Consider the following 19,865-nt stretch of genomic DNA (forward strand, 5'->3'; position numbering starts at 1 on the left):
CTCCCTCCCTCCCTCTCTCTCTCTCTCTCTCTCTCTCTCTCTCTCTTCTTTCTAGCTTCACCCTTGCCTTGGCTGGGTCCCTGTCTTCTTCTGCCCTCCAGCTCCCTTTGCTTTGCCATCTCCATGCATCTCATGCACTTGCCATCCCTTTGCCTGTTCCATACCTGCTCTCCATTTCCTTTCTTTACTCTCATGCTTTCTGATTGCTCACTTGGAGCTGAGCCAGGCCTGCACGTCTGTTGCCAAACGCATGCTTAGCAATTTGGCTATAAAGGTGAAGGGGAGGGTTGCCTACTTTTGTCCATAACTAGAAAGTGGGGACAATAACTAGACTTGTCTTCTCTACCCCCTTCCCTCCCTGTGCTTCCCCTACTTTAATTCCACCTCCCCTTGCTTGCCTCCAATACTGAAAGCGTGCCACGGGGGAATGGATGTCTCCAAGTATTTATTTTTCTACCCCTTAGTGTCAAAGTCAGCTTCTGTGCAGTTTACAAAATATAGAATTGAAGTTGCGCATAACATTAAAATATGTCATAGTTAAAATACACAATAAGGCGGCACCGTTACAACAATAGAGCAGTTAAGAACAGGAAACGTGGCAAGAAATCAAGCACCAGGGTATAGGGAGGAAATGTGAAGGAAGGGACAGGTTTCAATACCATATCCCCTGCCCTGCGCTCGCATTTCATAGGCCCGGCTCTACCATTAGGCAGAGTGAAGCAGCCCCTTCAGTCCTCCATCAATTTCCCTCTATTGGGGGACTGAACTGTGGGTGCTGCCTAAGCTAGCTCGCTGCTCTCACGAGTGGTGGAGAGCACTGTGCTGAAGTAAGATTCAACAAGCTCTATATGTGGAACAGTACATCTTCTCATCAACCAACAATAGGTCTTGGGCCGGCCCTGCTGTTTGGCGAGAAAAGTAGACAGCTCCACTTTATGGCCAAACTGGTGAGTGTGTGTTGAACATTCAGGTGCCTGATTTGGAGCTTGATTGCTTTCTTAGGTTGCCTCTTCTCCTCTCTCTCTCTCTCTCTTGCTTGCATGCTGCTTTCTCACCTCTCTTGACTTTTGCTTTCTCTGCCCCTTCCAGATGATTTGAGGACACCCTGCCACAATGGAAGGGTAGCAAGCAAAGAAATGGGAGGTGGAAGGGCAAAGAAAGGAGCCCTTTAGGCACTTAGATTTAGTGTTAAAGGCAGCACACAGACCCACTTTCAAGCAAGCCCATATGCAGATGTGTCTACAGTCTGTATGCAACCATAAAGCCTTAACCTAGGAACACTTCATGAAATGCATCAAAAAGGCTGCTTCTCTTCCAAAACAGGCTGATGGATGCTTAAATGAGTTGTAGCCAGTGAGAGTTTCAAATCCCTCTATGTAACATATATGCACTATGTTTTTAAGCACTGGACATCCAACAGAGGTAACTATGTTTGAAAATAATAATAATAATAATAATAATAATAATAATAATAATAATAATAATAATTCATACCCCGCCCATCTGACTGGGTTTCCCCAGCCACTCTGGGTAGTTCCCAACAGAATATTAAAAGCACGATAAAACATCAAACATTAAATACTTCCCTAAGCAGGGCTGCTTTCAGATGTCTTCTAAAAGTCAGATAGTTATTTTATTTCCTTGACATTTGATGGGAGGGCGTTTCACAGGGTGGGTGCCACTACTGAGAAGGCCCTCTACTTGGTTCCCTGTAGCTTCACTTCTCGCAGTGAGGGAACCACCAGAAGGCCCTCAGAGCTGGACCTCAGTGTATGGGCTGAACAATGGGGGTGGAGATGCTCTTTCAGGTATACTGGGCCAAGGCTTTAAAGGGCAGCACCAACACTGAAGCCAGTATATTTTTTGCATGCTTGGGCTAAGTGAAGTGACCCCTGTTCTACATCCCTTTCCAGACAATAACACAGGTTGTACAAAACTGCTTGTTTCTTGTAGGGGCTCCTGTATGGGGTTTTCCTTGCTGGTGCATTGAATGTTTGGAGTTGCATTCTTCTGGCACCCAAAGCAGAGTGATGAGTTGCTGGGGAAATACAAATTTCACCTCAGCAAATACCTGTATTAGAGTAGTAAGTGTAGTGGCAGCTGGAAGGGACACAAGCACCTATTGGCTGGTGCCTGCGACGTCATGATAGCAAGTGTTTTTTGTCATCTTCTTGAAACCTGGTTTGGAGGTCTTTTTGTAAAAAGATTCCTAGAAGCTAAGTGACCTCTCGCTGTGCCACAAAAGCAAGGAGTGCACATCTAATCCTTTGAAGCAGAAGAGAGCAGAAAGAATCATTTGAAGCAGAAGGAAAAAGCCTTCAAATAAGCAAGATTGCAAAGGGCCACAAAAATGCTATCAAATAGTCCCACCATAGCAAGGTTACCTTATATGGGGAACGGGAAATCTAGTGGACTCTGAGAAGTCCCACGTGGGTATTAAGATCCTCCTTTAAATCAGTGACTGAAGGCCTTACATCTCACTCAGTTCATTCTTACTGTGTCTATTCGCATGGTTTCTTACTGGGCACTTCCAGACTGTCCTTATTTTGGGGTGGGATTCAAACCCCAGCGAATTCAGGATGCACAATTAAAATGGATTTGGAGCCCTTGTGCGACAAACTGGCTTCTCCAAAAATATTGTGCTATATTACAGTAAGAAAAGTGTACCAGATGCACAGTCACCTAACCTCCATGCAAACCAAACAGGATGAATGCTCAGGAAACAGGTCATCTGGAAGCAACCATGATATCCTCTAATCCTTTGTCTCCTTTGCTCTCCCACAATCTTTCTTTTGCCCAAATCTTCTGCTCTGCCACTGATCTTTATCTTACTTTTGGCCGCCTGATCTTCCTTCTGCTGCTTAGATGGCCTACTGTTGCTTCACACTTTCCTTTGTGTCCCTTTCCCATCACATTTCATGTTTCGCTCACTCTTTCCCTCTTGAACTAGTTACCTCCTACTTGTACAGTGGTACCTTGGTTCTTGAACTTAATCCGTTCCGGGAATCTGTTTGACTCCCGAAACCATTCAAAACCAAGGTGTGGCTTCCGATTGGCTGCAGGAGCTTCCTGCATAAGCCACGTCAGATGTTTGACTTCCGAAAAACGTTCACAAACCGGAACACTTCTGGGTTTGCGGCGTTTGGGAGCCAATTTGTTCGGGAGCCAAGTTGTTTGAATACCAAGGTACCACTGTATATGCAATTACTTACAGTTGCAATTTTTCATACTCACTTTGTTTCTTTGCACAGTATCTTGCTTGCTTACTCACTACTCCTTCCTTCCTTCCTCTTCCTCTCTCTCTCTTTCTCTTTCTTTTTCAAGTTGCTCGCCTCTCTTTCAATCACTTGCTTTTTAAATGCTTCACTAGGCATGAAATTAGTTGAGAAAATGACCTGTTCAGGCTCTTTCCAGCTCCTATAGCAATGCACCTGCTATTGCTGGCTGTCCATGGTTTGAGCAGTTATCAATTGCCTGGTGCTGAATCAGGACTCATGCCAGGGTAGCAGTAAAGGGAACGTTGCTACTATTGTTCTGCAGAATAATCCTCTCTATGCAACACCTCTTTCTCTCCTTTGCCTGCCTTTTCCTCACCTTCACTTTGCTTCCAGATCTTGCTTGCTCAGCAACTGATCCTTTACCCAAGATGTCTTCACACATCTATTGATTTATTTATTAAATTTCTAAACCACCCTTCACCCAAGAATCACAGGGCGGTTAACAAGATAAAAACACAAAAATACATGGCAACAAACGAAAACAATACCCCCCCACACACACTTTTAGAGACCGTAGATTGTTCAATTAGCCAAAGGCTAATTATGAGAAGAGGAATAGTTTTGTTTGGTGCCTAAAGGAAGGTGGCCCAGCAAGCCTCCCTGGGGTGAGCATTCCACACATGATGCTAAAAATCATTTTCAGCTTTAAACCTGTTGCATTCACCACTGTAAAACTAGCACTGACCGATATGTCTCTTTTATTTCTTCTGAATTCTTCTCCCCCCACATTAACAGCATTCACACCTGATGCCAAAATATGAGAGGGGCTGACATGTACCTTGCTGTTTTCTGCTTAACTTGCCTAGGCTGTTGGTACTCTTACTTGTGACTCCTCTGCTCATCCTCTGTTTCAGCCAACTTTTCTAGAGTGGGTACTTGGCCATGAGCTGCAACATGGGACCCACTTTCACATTTCTTACTGCCGATCTTGCCGTCTTTTTCCTTCTCTCCCCTTGTTCACTCCTTTATTTTTTGCTGTCTCCTTCTGCTTTTCTCAACCTCTCACTCCCCTCTTAAAAGACAACAACCCCTTTTAAACAAAGCAAAAATTGTGAGTGTGCCACTGGTAGAACCCATCGTTAGACTGAGGTGGTACCCAGCTGTGAATCCTAACCCACCAGTTGAAGACCAGCACATAGTATTCTTTGCTCAACTGTTCCCCCTTCACCCTGCCTCTAATTCCTGCATCCCATCCTGTTTTCTATCCTTTGCCATTTCTCCTTGCTTACCTTCTTGCTGCTTTTAACTGCTCTGTTTTATTTGCTTGCTTTTTGCTTGACTGTCTCCTCTTTGGCTGCTTTCATTGTTGCCTGCTGCCTATTTCCCTTGGTTTCTGCTGAGCTTCTCTTCCTTCCTCCCTCTACTATAGGGCTGTACAACCACACATCCAATTTGTTTCCATCCCTCCTTTTCATCCAGCTTGACTTGTGATGCTTCCTCAAGCCGTTAGCAAAGGCGCAGTACAGTGTAGGAACATGAGGAAAATGTGCCTATTTCTGTGAGTGAGTATCCATGTTGGTCTGTTTAACAGGACCAACAAAAAGGGAATCTAATAGCATCCTATGGACTGGCAGCTTTATAATGTTGACTGGGTGGATTTGGGAGCAAAGGCAGGAAGTGAGTTTGTGGCAGGGCCCTAGATTTATGCGTTTGGCAAATATCCTGTTGCTGAATAGTCACGTTAGATTGGGGGGCTATCCATGAACAAGGACAAACTCGTGCACCTTCATGCATCTGATGAAGGTCTAAAGGTAAAGGTAAAGGGACCCCTGACCATTAGGTCCAGTCGTGGCTGACTCTGGGGTTGCGGCACTCATCTCACTTTATTGGCTGAGGGAGCTTCCGGGTCATGTGGCCAGCATGACTAAGCCGCTTCTGGCGAACCAGAGCAGCGCACGGAAACGCCGTTTACCTTCCCGCCGGAGCGGTACCTATTTATCTACTTGCACTTTGACGTGCTTTTGAACTGCTAGGTTGGCAGGAGATGAAGGTCTAGCTGTTGCCAAATCTGTTAATCTTTTAAGGTTCTGTAAAGCTGTTTTGTTTTTTGTGAGTACTTTTGTGGTTATCTTATATTCTGGAGTAAGGACCAGTTCATTGAAATGAGAAACTTCTTGCTCTCCCACACTTTTTGCTTTGCTGCTGATTTCCTTTCTCTCATGCACTCCTTTCTTCTCCCTTTATGCATGCTTGTCAACTCTCACTTCAACCGCACATGCTTATTTCTGTTCTTTTATTTCTTGCTGACTCTTTCTTCCTGGCCATTCTTTTCAGTTGCTCACTTGTCTCTTTGTGGAGTCCATATATTTCTCTTCTTTTTAACCCCTGTGTCAGGATTGCCTATTGTCTGTTTCTTCAACTTCTCAGTCCTGGCATGTGCACAACCTCACACACTCTTTCTTTCTTTCTTTCTTTCTTTCTTTCTTTCTTTCTTTCTTTCTTTCTTTCTTTCTTGCTCTCTCTCTCTCTCCCTCTCCCATTCTCTGGGCCAATGGACTCAGGTGTGTGTCAGCTACTGGAAACCTGTTTGAAAACACTGCACAGACCGCAAAGACTATGGGGTTTTGTTTTCAGTGCCTTAGCCCAGCAATGTCAATGTGGTTGCTGGGTTTAGTTTATGGACTGTGCGTGAACTACTTACTCCCCACAAGCAGGGAGATACTGAGCACAACACACTTCAAGCAGCCATCCCAGGAATGTGTGAATTGGCTTTACAATCTCACTATTTCACGTCTTGTTTTTACTCTTCTGTTTTCTTCCTGTTGATCTAGCTTCCCTTCCCTTTGCTTACATGCTTTTGTGATCTGTCTCATCCACCCCCCTTTAATTTGCCTGTTCTACCTCTATGTGATTATTAAACAATGTCACAAATACTTAATGCAACAATAAAGAAAATTAACCCACAGTAGTTCTTTCATATGAGCAGTGGCAGACTCGTTCATATGAAAAAGGCCAAGTGATCGAGTGACCCTTCTCTTGCTCTGATCAGAACTGCATTGCTTCATTCCCTACAATGAGTTCATAGTGACATTCCTGGATCTATCCCATTTTATCCTCCCTCTCCTGAGAATTATGTGAGCCAAGCTTCAGCGAGAATGAAGGTGTGTACAGACCATAATTTAAAAGTAAACTCCAGTATGGAAATACACATACTACAATTTGAGCACCTCTGCCGTACTCCCCATCCCCACCCGCCACCAGATAGATATTCTGGTTTTCAGCAGAAACTGGATTACACAGTGCAGATTGTGTCTGTCACAAAAGCAGCTCTTGCCACCACCCACACCTTTTGGAACAATTTTTCGACAGCAAAAAACAAACAAAAGCAAGTACAAAAATGTTGAACTTTGAAAAAAATCAAAGCACCAAAGATAGATTTAAATCTGGGAATGGTTGTGTGTGCCCTGTGAGGAGTGAAGGCAAGGGGAAGCAAAGCTTGAACCATAGCAGAAAGGTTTCACTCATTTGTGCTCAGTGACCTGCCTAAAACCACCCTTTAAGCTTCAGGGCTGAGCAAAGGTTCTGGAAATAGAACAAACAGCTGTGAGCTTCACTTGGAGACACAGCCCTCTTGCCAAATGATGGCTGAAAGATCAAAATATCCAAGCAATATATGCCACCTATTTCATGATATTGGTTGTGGCCTTCTTTGTTTTCCCTCTGCATTCTTTTTTTTAAAGCAATGATTTTAACACAGAACTACCTGATCCAAATCCAATAGTCTGTCCATTACACCATACTGGCACATAACTAAACTGCAGTGTTCATCCTATGGTTTGTATGAGAATATCCAGGTATTTCCCCCCACCCCCAAAATTCTGGTTTTTCCTGCCAAAATGAAGGATCGTGTTGCAAATTGCACTATTCATGTTTCTGATAGAACTTCAGATATGTAGACTGCCTGGAGGACTGTATCTATGTAAATCATACAGAGAACTCGTTGGGGAGGCAATATATAAATGTAATAAATAAAAATTAAATAGCAAATAGCCAGACATCCTTGAGGTATCAAGATGAAACTTTACAATTGCCCAAGTGTATTCAGTATCCAAAGCAGGTCATGGAATATAATTCTAATTTTTATTTACCAATCTTATTGTTTGACATTTTTTCAAATAAAGTGTGGTAGTAGTATTGTATTTCTTAATAAAATGGAGCTGAATTTCACTCATGTTCAAAATGTTCTTTCTTCAAACTGTTCATTCACACACATCCCATCCCATCTTATAAAAATAAGCCTGGTAAAAAGACCAGTGTTGTTATCCACTGAATTTTAGGTAGACACACATACCAGAAATCAATAAGACTGGTGATTAATAAAATCAGCAGCTCAGCTGAAAACTTATTTATTCAAAAGTTCTTTCAGTGCAACTTATTGCCAAGAAAGCAGTCTCAGAATTGTAGCCCAGGTCATACTCCATAACTTTAAATGAGCTTTAGCCAAGACTAACTCTTCCTAGATTATGTCCATGGCACATTAACTGTTACAAATAGTGAACAATTTCACTGCATAAAATGTACACAATTCACTGTTTACTTGATCTTTTTGTTAACAGTACAAAAGAATGAGAAGCCAGCAGCCCAATATTGCTTTGAGGGCATATCCAGATAGTCTATTTGAATATTCGCTCCAATCGGTTTCTACAAAGTTTGTGGGGTGCTTAGACAATGCAAGCTGTTCATTTAGTATTCATTCTGATTCATTTGTCAGGTGGTTAGAGGGTGTTGCAAACATTATCCCACACTTTCCAAATCACCTTTAACTGCAGAACCTGAATTTGCTGATATGTGATTGTATTCAGCTCAAAAATACCGACAGTCCAGGAGAATCCTGAGATTTACAGAGGTCACCTTGATTCTAGAACAAGCACTTGATGCATGATGCTTTCTTTTCCGCTCCCACTACAGCTGCTGCCTCCTCCAGCTACTGCTGGGAAGGAAAGCATTCTGTAGATAAATGTCTCAGAAACAGGGCAAGATTGCCTGTTCCAGGAAAGGAAGGGTTAACAAACTCATTATTTTTCCCCCAACAAGAAAGTATGCCTGAGCTGGATGTTCCAAGCTTCTAAACTTGGGCCTTATAGCTTGAGCAAGCAATCCTTGTGATTCTATACAAACAAGCTAGAAATTCTTATCGTCTAGTGTTCATTTTGTTATTCTAAGTTCATGGAGGATAACCGCTCCTTCTACCCCTTCTCAAAGTGAGCAGGCATTTTCTTCTGTTGGCGATTTTTGAAGAAAATTTATTATTTTGGGCGTTTTTCTTCCATCATTATATATAAATATATTGATGTTCTTCTCTTTATACAATGTGATGAAAGGAGAATCCAGTGACTCAAGCTATATGTCCCACTCAAAGTCCAAAACAAAAACTATATCCAAAAGAGTTTCTGGATTCAGATGTAACAAAGGACACATAGCCAAATGTTTAAATATAGATTTCCAAAGGATACCTGCCATAAAATGCAAGGTAATTATATGATGCAGGTGCCCATATTTTCATAGAACAAAAAAAAAGAGAGGATATGCTCATTTGCTATTTCCTCTTTATTAAGCACTCCTTGCTGTTCAGATCAGGCCTCAACACAATGATGTAGCATTTAGGGAAAAAGATGGAGCCCAGTAAGCCAGCACTGGAGGCCAAGATGGAGAAGATCTCCACAGCCACCATGTATTTCCCCTTGGTGCTCAGGTACACTGGAACAAAGGAGACCCAAACACTACAAAACAACAGCATGCTGAAGGTGATGAATTTGGCCTCATTGAAGCTCTCAGGCAGTTTCCTGGCAAAAAAGGCCACAACAAAGCTGACAATGGCCAACAAGCCCATGTAGCCCAGGACACAGTAAAACAGGGCGAATGACCCTTCGTTGCAGCCTAGAATAATTTCCCTCATCGCAGAGTGCATGTCAGAATCAGGGAATGGGGGAGAGGTTCCTAACCACACAATGCAAATGGCAGCTTGGATAAGCGAACAAGAAATCACAATGACGCTTGCCAGTCTTTTCCCCACCCACTTCCTCATTCTGGATCCTGGTTTGGTGGCCACAAAGGCCAGAACCACCGTGATGGTTTTGGCCAGAACACAAGAAACGGTTACTGTGAAAACAAGGCCAAAAGCCATTTGTCGGAGCAGGCAGCTCACTCTTTCTGGAGGACTGAGGAAGATCAATGGGCAGAGGAAGCAGAGCAGGAGGAAAGAGAGGAGAGTGTAGGTGAGGTCCCGATTGTTTGCTCTGACAATGGGTGTGTCCTGATGTTTAATGAAGATGACAAGGACCACCACTGTGAGGAGAAAGAGAGAAAGAGCAAACAATGCTAAGCTCATCCCCAGAGGCTCTTTAAAAGACAGGAAGCTGATGGTCTTTGGAATGCATTGTGATTGGTCTCTGTGTGGATAGTGGTCCTTTGGGCATGCAACACAGTCAACCATGTCTGGAAAGAAAATAATGTATTATTATTTCAGATGTGTTGGAGAGTGACTACTAAGCTGCTAGTATGGTACTCTTAAGGTTAAATTAGAAATATCACAGATATCTCCTTTTTTCACATTACAAGAAATGAGACTCTGACTAAACACCGGAAAGAACCTTTCGACGGGAAGAACTTAAGTAATGCGTAACAAACATTTTCCTTTTAGGACAGTGTCCATTATGGGGTCTGTCTATAAAGAGGGATGGAGGAGAAATTTGATTTTGTTGCTATTTGAATGGGAAAGTTATCTAAATTGCACTTCTTGAACCAACACATGAACCAAAGTACAGTACAGTGGTACCTCGGGTTACATACACTTCAGGTTACATACGCTTCAGGTTACAGTCTCTGCTAACCCCAAAATAGTACCTTGGGTTAAGAACTTTGCTTCAGGATGAGAACAGAAATCGTGCTCCGGCGGCACGGCAGCAGCAGGAGGTCCCATTACCTAAAGTGGTGCTTCAGGTTCAGAACAGTTTCAGGTTAAGTACGGACTCCAGAACAAATTAAGTACTTAACCCGAGGTACCACTGTATAGTTACCCTGCAAAATGTGTAATTCTCTAAAAATTTGTGATATATTCTCCAAACAAACAATAAATACAAAAATGTACCTAATACTAATTATTTATTAATTTTCTCCACAACTTCTAATATAACTTATGTTTGAAAAGTATTTATCTTGTCTCTCTTACCCTTCTGAGATGAAATCTTGCCTTGAAAACAAGGAACACAATCATAGCAGCAGAATGGCTCCCCCTCCTTCTTTTTCTTGCTGGTACCAGGAGGGCAATTTGGGTTACACACAGAAAGGGGTGGAAACTGCCCATTTAATGAAACACATAAACAGTTTAGCACACAGAAATTAGCAGCACTTTTGGCTTCCTATTCCTTCCAGCTAGAAGCAGAAAGACACTAAGTTACTTATTCTGCTCTTCATGATTTTAAAAAATAATGCCAAAACTGAGCCCCTTTTCGGCATTCAGAAGGAATGCATGAGGGCTCAAGGTGGGAAGTGGATTGGGGGCTCATCCTCACCAGCTCTGCCCCCATTATGTATCTCCATACATAATGTAATACATGCTCCATTCCCAATTCTCCAGTCATAGGACATGTAAAAACTCATGGTTCTTGGAGAGGACTGAGGTGCAGTGCCAAGGATGATCTACAAGTGTAAGAGTGGTCTTGTGCTCATTCATGTTCAGCTTGTGGGTTACCAGCAGGCATCTGGTTGGCCATACATAGGTAAAGGGACCCCTGACCATTAGGTCGAGTCGTGACTGACTCTGGGGTTGTGGCGCTCATCTCGCTTTATTGGCCGAGGGAGCCGGCGTACAGCTTCCGGGTCATGTTGCTTGCATGACTAAGCCACTTCTGGCGAACCAGAGCAGCTCATGGAAACGCCGGAGCGGTACCTATTTATCTACTTGCACTTTGACGTGCTTTCGAACTGCTAGGCTGGCAGGAGCAGGGACTGAGCAACGGGAGCTCACCCCGTCATGGGGATTCGAACCGCCAACCTTCTGATCAGCAAGTCCTAGGCTCTGTGGTTTAACCCACAGCGCCACCCAAGTCCCCTGGCCAGACATAGTTCAATACAATAACCACCTGAGAGAATAGGAATGTTTTTACATGGTACCTAAAGATATGTAGAGAAGGTGCCAAGCGAGTCTTCTTGGGGGACAGCTGATTTTATTTATTCCTTTGCCCTTATTTATTGTTTTGAGTTTTCCACAATCTAAGAAGCCCCTTTCCTCATTCTATGGTTGGTGACACAGGGCAGCTACCCACAAACCTACATGGCCCCTGCTTCCTTCCCACCTGAGCAACAAACACCTTATTCTTGACAAAAGGCTCATGTAAAAACCTGGGATAGAGAAAGCCACAGCCCAACAGCCATGTTTATACCATATGCAGATGCTGGACAAGATAGGCCATTGGCCTGACTCCACAAGTTCATCTTACTTTCTTAGGTATTGCAAAGGAAAATGTTTTGAATCAGGCTGGAAAGCCAGGGATGAGCTGAACTGATGATCTCTAAGTGCAATAACGCTCTGTTTTCCTGTATCTTATGTATGTTGGAATTATGCCCCACCTGGTGAAAGCTTCTGTGACACACCATACGGTTGTCATCAATGGAAATTTGCTGGCCTGGGGCAGATTCCACACCCACCCTTCCAACCTTGACCCTCACGAAGGAGTTATTTGGAAAAGTGACCATGTTGGTAATATCAAAGCCAGCTTCTACTTCCCTGCTCTCACTGAAAGATACCGTTTCTCCAGCAGAGTTGTTAAAGGAGACACTCCTAAGGAAGGGATGGAGCTGCATTGGAAGAAAAAATAGTAACTATGAAGTCATGTAAATGTCTTTCCTTGCTGGCACTCAGGATGTCTCCAGACTGTCAGTACACATAGATACTGCTATGCAAAAGTAAGCTATCCCTGATAAATGGTTAGTAAGCGGAGAATTTGCCTGGTGCACTGACAATTTCGATTGTTTCCTATGGAGAAAATCTCAATGCTTTCTGGAAGAAAAAGAAATGAGGAACAAAATCCATGGCTTTTAGGACACACTGCTTGGATATCTGCCGCTGTCGCAAGAGGGCAACCAGCCTCATATACTCAGCATGAAGGGGTTAATACCATGGAGTAAGCTGCCCTGCAAGGCTCCCTCACTTTGGGAAGAAATGGGCAACAAATCCTGTTTTCTACTCAGCCTAAGTGTGAATTCTCTGCTCCCTCCAGTCACATGGATTTAATCTGCCTCTCTTGTTTCAGACAAGAATGGAATATGAAACTAGTGTTTTCTATACCAATTGTTTAGGAACTATTACCATTTTGTAATCAAGTTATGTTTTACTGCCTGTGCAGATTTTTTTCTGACTGCTATATGGAAAAGCACATGAATGTTACCCTTGAAGAATTTTGTAAGTAAACTATATTATAACCTTCAGTGGGATTCACTGGAAAGAGCACATCCTATATTTCTGTGCTTTGATCAGTGCATGTTTTCTCATGTTAAATCTCTATGGTTTCCTTACCCAAAACTTGGGTTTTGGTTTCCCGGGATTTCCAACAAGAATGACATACAGTGGTGCCTCGCAAGACGAAAAGAATCCGTTCTGTGATTCTCTTCGTCTAGTGGTTTTTTCGTCTTGCGAAGCAAGCCCATTGACGGATTAGCGGATTAGCGCTATTAGCGGCTTTTAGCGGCTTATCTGCTGATCGGATCAGCTCATAAGGGGCTTAGCGGCTTAGAAAAAGGAGGGGAGGGGAAAAACCCGCAGGAACTCGCAAGACATTGTCGTCTTGCGAAGCAAGCCCATAGGAAATTCGTTTTGCGAAGCACCTCCAAAACGGAAAACTCTTTCGTCTAGCAAGTTTTCCGTCTTGCGAGGCATTCGTCTTGCGGGGCACCACTGTACCTTAATGATCTCAGCTAAGATACAAAAAACAGCTTTAAAGTCCTCTTCATTACTTGTTTGTTTTTTGCTGGTCAGGGACAGCCTCTGTGGGTGCTGTGCTTGCTCTTCCCTAGATTTTTCCTCAGTTGCAGAACATGCCTTGCCGACTCTCCCCTTTTCTGATCAGGAGGCCCACGTAGAGCTTGTCTGAGGCATGGGGCAGCTGGGATGCACATGGTGTTCTTGTTATTATATCGTAATTTCAGCAAGCCCTGGCAGGGCCCCGTGACCAGTTTAGCTTTTTGATGAACAGGGCAAGTGTACCAGCCGCTCCACTCTCTGTGTGGGCCTGTCTTTCAGTATAGGATTGGATCTTCCGATTAACTTGTATGCAGAGAGGCTGCTTGTGACAGAGCAGAACAGTGCTAGAGCGGATCATCCTGCACTGACAATTTCTCTGCAAAGATAGCTGCTCACAAAAACACAGCGCCCTGCAGGATTGGATCCTCCTGCTTAACAACTGTAAGCGGGACGCTCTGATCTGACACTGTGCTGCTCCTTCATGAGCAACTTCTCTGCAAACAAGGGGAGAATCTGATCCTACACAAAGTGCTCAAACATTTTTAGTGTACTGATTTATACATCATTGCCCATGTCAAATAAAATGTATCTCATGAAAGGAATTACCTGCCAAGGCTGGAATTTCTGAAGCTCCTGCATCCCTCCTTCCACTGCTGTCCTGTATTTGGTCCTGGACAAGAACATGGCATGTAGAGCATGTGCTATGGCATAGACAGCAGTATAGAGACTGTAGCTGTGGCCAGTTATGCTCATCTCAAAGCCAGATGAAGGGAGATCTTCCAGCTTCTCCTCTCCAGTGCAGGTTCCACTGGCCTGCTCCTCTGTATTGGAGTTTGGAAATAAACAGAGAAATGCTTGTTCCCAAAACTGCTTGACAAAGCCATTTCCATTTGCCTCAAAAGGATTTTGGACCTCAAGAAAGGCTTTGAATCCTTGTACTACATTTGAATGAACTGCAAAGGAGAGGGAACCATGGAAGACTTGCATATCCCAGCTCATTTGATAGGTCAGTGCTGTGAAATCCACCTGGGCTGTCAGTATCCACACCTTGCCCACAGATGTCTTGGTCACATTTTCCAATTCACCGAGTGTTACCATTTCTTTCAAGTCAGTCATAGAGATTGTTTCTCCATAGAAAACAACAACTTTGGCTTTACTTTCCATCATAGCTTGATAAATTTGGATTGAGTAGGACTGCAGATCATAATACTCTGCCAAATATGTGATTTTTGGGGTTTTCTTCGAGAAGGCCAAGCAAATGCCTTTCTGGGAGAGCAGAGGTTTCAGGGTCTCAATAAATCTCTCTCCACTGTCATTATCCACAGCGAGCAGCCCAACCCATGTCCAACCAAAGTGCAGCAGTAACTCAACGATCCCAGTGTATTGATGGGCTTCATTGGGCACCATCTTGTAGAAGGAGGTAGATTGGCTTTGACCAGCATCCTCTGGAGCAAAAGAGCCATAAGTGAGCTAAAAGGAAATAAAGGGGCATAATCCATAAATTGATTGAGCATGCGTTTCCTGACTAATTATAAGGTGAGTTGAGACAGTTGCCCCAGGAAAGAAGGCACTGGAAAACTGGGAGGGTGGCAGATCTTTTCTGCATGGAAAATCTTTTCTGCATACCCTCTTTCCCTCTCCTCTCCCCACCCCATTTTTCCTTCTCCAGTTCCTTCTCTTTGTTTCCGTGCAGTCCTGCTTTCCTCTCCCACCTTCTCCCTTTCCCTTTCCAGTTTGTTCTCCTTGTTTTCCTGCACTGCTACTTTCCTGCACCCTAGTTTCACCACAGCATTTCACCTTCTCATTTCATGGTGTCTTAATTTCCCTTCCCTACCTTTTCAAACCCCTAACCCACAGAGTCCCGCTCAAGGGCCACAATGTGTGGGGCAGTTTCAAAGAATCCTAGAATTGTAGAGTTGGAAGGGAACACAAGGGTCATCTAGTTGAACCCACAGAAATGCAGGAGGTGGTTGAACAACGCGGCATCAAGCAAATGTTATGCCACACTATAGGGGCCAACGCCTTGGGTCTGAGGTCCCTTGGACTCCCCAATAAACATTTGAGGGGGCTGCCCTCCCCTCCCACAGGTGATGGGCATTACCATTCAAATGGTGTGTGCGCACTGTGTCATTTTGCAGGAGGGGTCTTGCCTGCCCCCCATATTTTTTCAAGTTGGCATCACTGGGGGGGGGGGGTTGCTCACAAAACCTCCAGATCACCTTTAACTGCATAACCTGAATTTGCTGGTATGTGACTGAATCTTATTCAAACATAGTAACAGCCTGGAAGCATCCTGAGATGAATTCTAGCTCAGGCACTTAGTGCATAGTGCTGTCTCTCCCTCCCACCCACCCTACTATGACTGCTACCCCCTCCTGCTACTGCTACTGCTACTGCTGTGAATTAAAGCATCCCACAGCTAAATGCCTCAGATGAACACAGGAAGATGCCTACTGCTGTGTCAGACCATTGATCCATCTAGCTCGCCACTGATTATGTGGAGTGGTAGGAGACCTAATCAAAGATGCCACGGACTGACCTTCTACATTCACTGCAGGTGCTCTACTAATCCTTCCAGCAGTGTGATGACTTGCCAGAATAAACAGGAGCAGAAGCTCACCACAAGATTCTGGATTGCAATCTGGGTTTCCTTCTAATATTTTCAGGTATGCACCCCAATTCGCAGTGGGTTGCAGAAAGGTTCCACCAGACATTCTTCTGCCACTGAATCTTACTTCAATGCAACAAATAGGATCACATCATCCACTGCGCTTGAGACACCAGACTAACTAGAGGAGTCAGGGGAGGCATGTAGCACACACTGCTCAGACACCCAGCAGAGAGAAAAGGCTTAAGAAAGGGGATGAGGAACGCCTACCTACAGCAAGCATGTTTAAATGTTGCTGAAGGGTCAATACTATATGACAGGTGAAGGCACGTTTTATCACATGTGGTGGAACTGTAAAATAATCAAATGTTATTGGGAAATGATTTATAATGAAAAGAAAAAAATGTTTAAGACAACCTTTGTTAAAAGACCAGAAGCGTTTTTGTTAGGCATTACAGGCCAAGACTTGCCAAAAGAGTGGAAGAAATTATTTATGTATGCTACAGCAGTGGCTAGGATGCTACTAGCCCAAAGATGGAAAGATGACAAGATACCAATGGAAGAAGAATGGCAACAAAAACTGATGGAATATGCTGAAATGGTGAAGCTAACTGGGAAACTAAGAGACAAGGAGAATAGACACTTTAAAAAGGACTGGGAACCATTTATGTTGTATTTACAGAAACATTGTAAAGAAGTGGACTCACTAGCAGGGTTTAAGTAAACACTTACAACTAGGAAAACAAGCATAAAAATGAAGACGTAATAATGGGAAAATAGCAAAGTGTAAGATGTACCGTATTTTTCGCCCTATAGGACGCACCGGCCCATAGGACACACCTATTTTTTTGGGGGGGGAATAAAGGGGAAAAAATAATTTCCCCCCTCAGGCATGGGGCTGGGGCGGAGGAAGCCTGAGCTTCCCCCGACCCCAACCCCCAGAACATGCAGCTCTCTGCAAGTGTGGGAGCCCAGCACCGGGCTCCCACAGCTTGCGGAGAGCTGCGCGAAGCTAAGCCTGGGCACGCTGCGCCTCCGCGCTGTCCCCCGAGCTTGCGGGGCTGGTGGCAGGGAGAAGCGGGCTTCTCCCCACCACCAGCCTCCAAACCACGTTGGGAGACAGCGGGATGGCGCGCTGCACCTCCCTGCTGTTCCCCGAGCTTGTGGGGCTGGCGGCAGGGAGAAGCACGCGTCTCCCTGCCACCAGCCTCCAAACCACATCGGGAGACAGCGGGATGGAGCCCTGTGCCTCCCCGCTGTCCCCTGAGCTTGCGGGGCTGCTGGTGGCAGGGAGAAGCACGCTTCTCCCCTCAGCCTCCAAACCAGGTCGGGGGACAGCGGAATGGCGGCGTTCCGCCTCCCCGTTGTCCCCCGAGCTTGTGGGGCTGGCGGTGGGGCTCTCCTGAAGCCTGGAGAGTGAGAGGGGTCGGTGTGAAAGCCTGCATTCGCCCCATAGGACGCACACACATTTCCCCTTCGTTTTTGGAGGGGGGAATGTGCGTCCTATAGGGCGAAAAATATGGTAGCTGGAAAAAACATGGTACAAAACGATAAGAATATAACAATATTTAATTAAAAGATTACAAAATCAAGGTAGAAGAAGACAGGCAGGATAAGGAAATATTTAAAGAACCAGAAGAAGAAATTGAGGGAAGTCATGGGAGAAGGGTGGGGGAGATGGGAATCCATATGTTCCTTTTTGTAGCATTGATTATTGTGTTGAATATAAAATTGCAAAACTTATTAAAAATTATATATGGGGGAAAATACTATCTGACAGCTTTATGCTAAACATATTATTTAATTGTGTGAGGCACACTGGAAACACTTTTTGTGGAGGGCAGGATCACTCTCCTTTGTCAGTCACAACTATTTTTTACTATACAAAACCTTTCTGGATAGAAAAGATCATGGTGAATGAGTGAGAAGTCTCCAGTGGGAGATCTTACCTGGGGAATCTTGTAGATGCTCAAGATGTTTGCCATTAGGAGGGAGGTTTCAAAGTCAAGTCCTCCAATAACTGCCATCTGAAGTTTCTGAGTGTCACACTTGTAGTTAGGTACAAGTGTGGATGGGAGGTTCAGAGTAGCCGCGTAGGTCATCCTTTCATTGAAGTAACTGTCATAGATGTGGAATCCCAATGTAATATTAGGTAAGATCTTGGGGTTCTCATTGATCTCCTTGACAGCAAACACCAAGGCCAGGATATGCTGGTAGTTCTTTGGCAACACACTGCACAGAGAATTTTATGCTGTATCATTGTATGCAATTGTATCAAATGTGTGCTATACATTTTTTAAGGGCCACATGATGATTCTTCGGCACGTCAGTGCAAATTGTGCCCTAATATACAAATATCTGTAAAACAAGTTCTGTTAAAAGAATGCATTGTATTCCACTTGTATAACACTTTCACTAATACATGCATTTTGGGGTCATTTTACCCCAGGACACACATTTTTGTATACATTGTTTGGCTGGAGAAGTACACTAAAATTTGGAGAAGGGTGAATTTCAAATGATGGCTCTCTTTTGATTTCAACATCTTTTTAGAGCATGAGAAATCTGGTAGGTTCACATTTAAATGTGAACTGATTTGAATCCCCCCCCTTCTCTAATAAGGAAATACAGTGGTACCTCGGGTTATGTACGCTTCAGGTTACATACGCTTCAGGTTACAGACTCTGCTAACCCAGAAATAGTACCTCAGGTTAAGAACTTTGCTTCAGGATGAGAACAGAAATTGTGCTCCGGCGACGCAGCAGCAGCAGGAGGCCCCATTAGCTAAAGTGGTGCTTCAGGTTAAGAACAGTTTCAGGTTAAGGACGGACCTCCCGAACGAATTAAGTACTTAACCAGAGGTACCACTGTACATATATTTACTTACGGGTCCTACATGTACCTGAACGGGATTCAAGTGATGCTGTTGCTGACACCATCCTCTGACCAGATTCCCTAAACCTCCACTCCTGCCCAATTCACTCACAGATTGATTAAACAACTGCTAGATACAAATTTCCACTTAAGCCTCCAGTTGTATTTCTGGCTGGTTGGACAGTTGAATTGATTTAAGAAATCTGCTTCCTAACCTGAAATTTCCACCAACTCATTTGTTTTGATGCTCACCTCAAAATATTATCAGCACACTGAGGATAAATAGCCTTATCTGTTTACTTTCACCTCAGCTTTCTCTGGTCTTTGCCACATGTTCCTTCTCACAACTGACAGTTAACTGCCATTTCTTCACTGATCAGAACCTTCATTTGTTGCCTGGGACAATTGGAGTGAATGGAACTGAACCAGGCCCTGTCTACAAATATTAGATGCAATTGTCTCTTTCCCCCCTTCTTTCTTCTCTTCCCCTCTCACCATGAAGCCATCACCAAATAGCCCTACACCACTTTAAGAGCACAAGGCCTCAAACTTTGACAGTCACACCCGGACATCAACAGAGGCCATGCAGAAAGCATACTTAGGATCAGAGGCGTAGGAAGGTCAGGTGGTACCTGGTGCAGAAAATTTCTTTTCACCACCCTCCCACACATTGATTTTTTTTTTTAAAAAAAATGGCCTGCAAAAATAGTTTTACGTTATTTCATATTTTCTTACAAAGGAATGTGGATTATGGGCCTCTGATAACAAGGAGGTGACTGTGGACAGATACTAAAATCTAGAGGATGGATTGTGTTTTGGCTCCACTGAACTGAAATTTCAGCCTTCACGACATATGAAAATGGCCAAGGAAACAGTTATTTATGTGTAGGAGGGTCAAGATATTAACTGATATGCATGAAATTTCAGATATAGCTATATAATTCCTAGTGTAGTAAGATAAGACCTTTGGAGCAGGCATCTTTTTTTTAAAAAAGGTTTTTTTTATGAACCATCCTAGTAGGGCAGTTATTGTTCCTTTTTGACACCTTCCTCCGTGATGGAACCTGGGGCAACCCACCCCCCTGCCCCCCTTCCTACACCCCTGCTTAGGGTTGCTGCCTAACAAAGCGTAGATTTAGGGTCTCCA

At 44.0% G+C, this 19,865-nt stretch overlaps 1 protein-coding gene and 1 long non-coding RNA gene across 5 annotated transcripts in view; one reads left to right on the forward strand and one right to left on the reverse strand.

Annotated features, from left to right (window-relative positions):
• Positions 1–7,445, forward strand: LOC309516074. The gene is made up of 3 exons (XR_014212745.1): positions 1–1,359; positions 2,316–5,021; positions 5,269–7,445. It is a non-coding gene; the product is annotated as an uncharacterized lncRNA (long non-coding RNA).
• The window catches only part of LOC309515978 (vomeronasal type-2 receptor 26-like), an 18,465-nt gene continuing 5,543 nt past the window's right edge, over positions 6,944–19,865 (reverse strand). For all 4 annotated transcript variants that reach the window (XM_082194355.1, XM_082194354.1, XM_082194353.1 and 1 more), the window contains exons 3-7: positions 17,794–18,076; positions 13,843–14,706; positions 11,847–12,074; positions 10,447–10,573; positions 6,944–9,713 (exon numbers count right to left, since the gene is read on the reverse strand). In XM_082194355.1, the coding sequence (XP_082050481.1) occupies positions 8,815–9,713; positions 10,447–10,573; positions 11,847–12,074; positions 13,843–14,706; positions 17,794–18,076 (2,401 nt within the window). In that variant the 3' untranslated portion in view covers positions 6,944–8,814. The remainder of the gene's footprint in view (positions 9,714–10,446; positions 10,574–11,846; positions 12,075–13,842; positions 14,707–17,793; positions 18,077–19,865) is intronic.

This window comes from Podarcis vaucheri, assembly GCF_965113315.1.
Source record: "Podarcis vaucheri genome assembly, chromosome: 13".
NCBI classification, from domain to species: Eukaryota; Metazoa; Chordata; class Lepidosauria; order Squamata; family Lacertidae; genus Podarcis; species Podarcis vaucheri.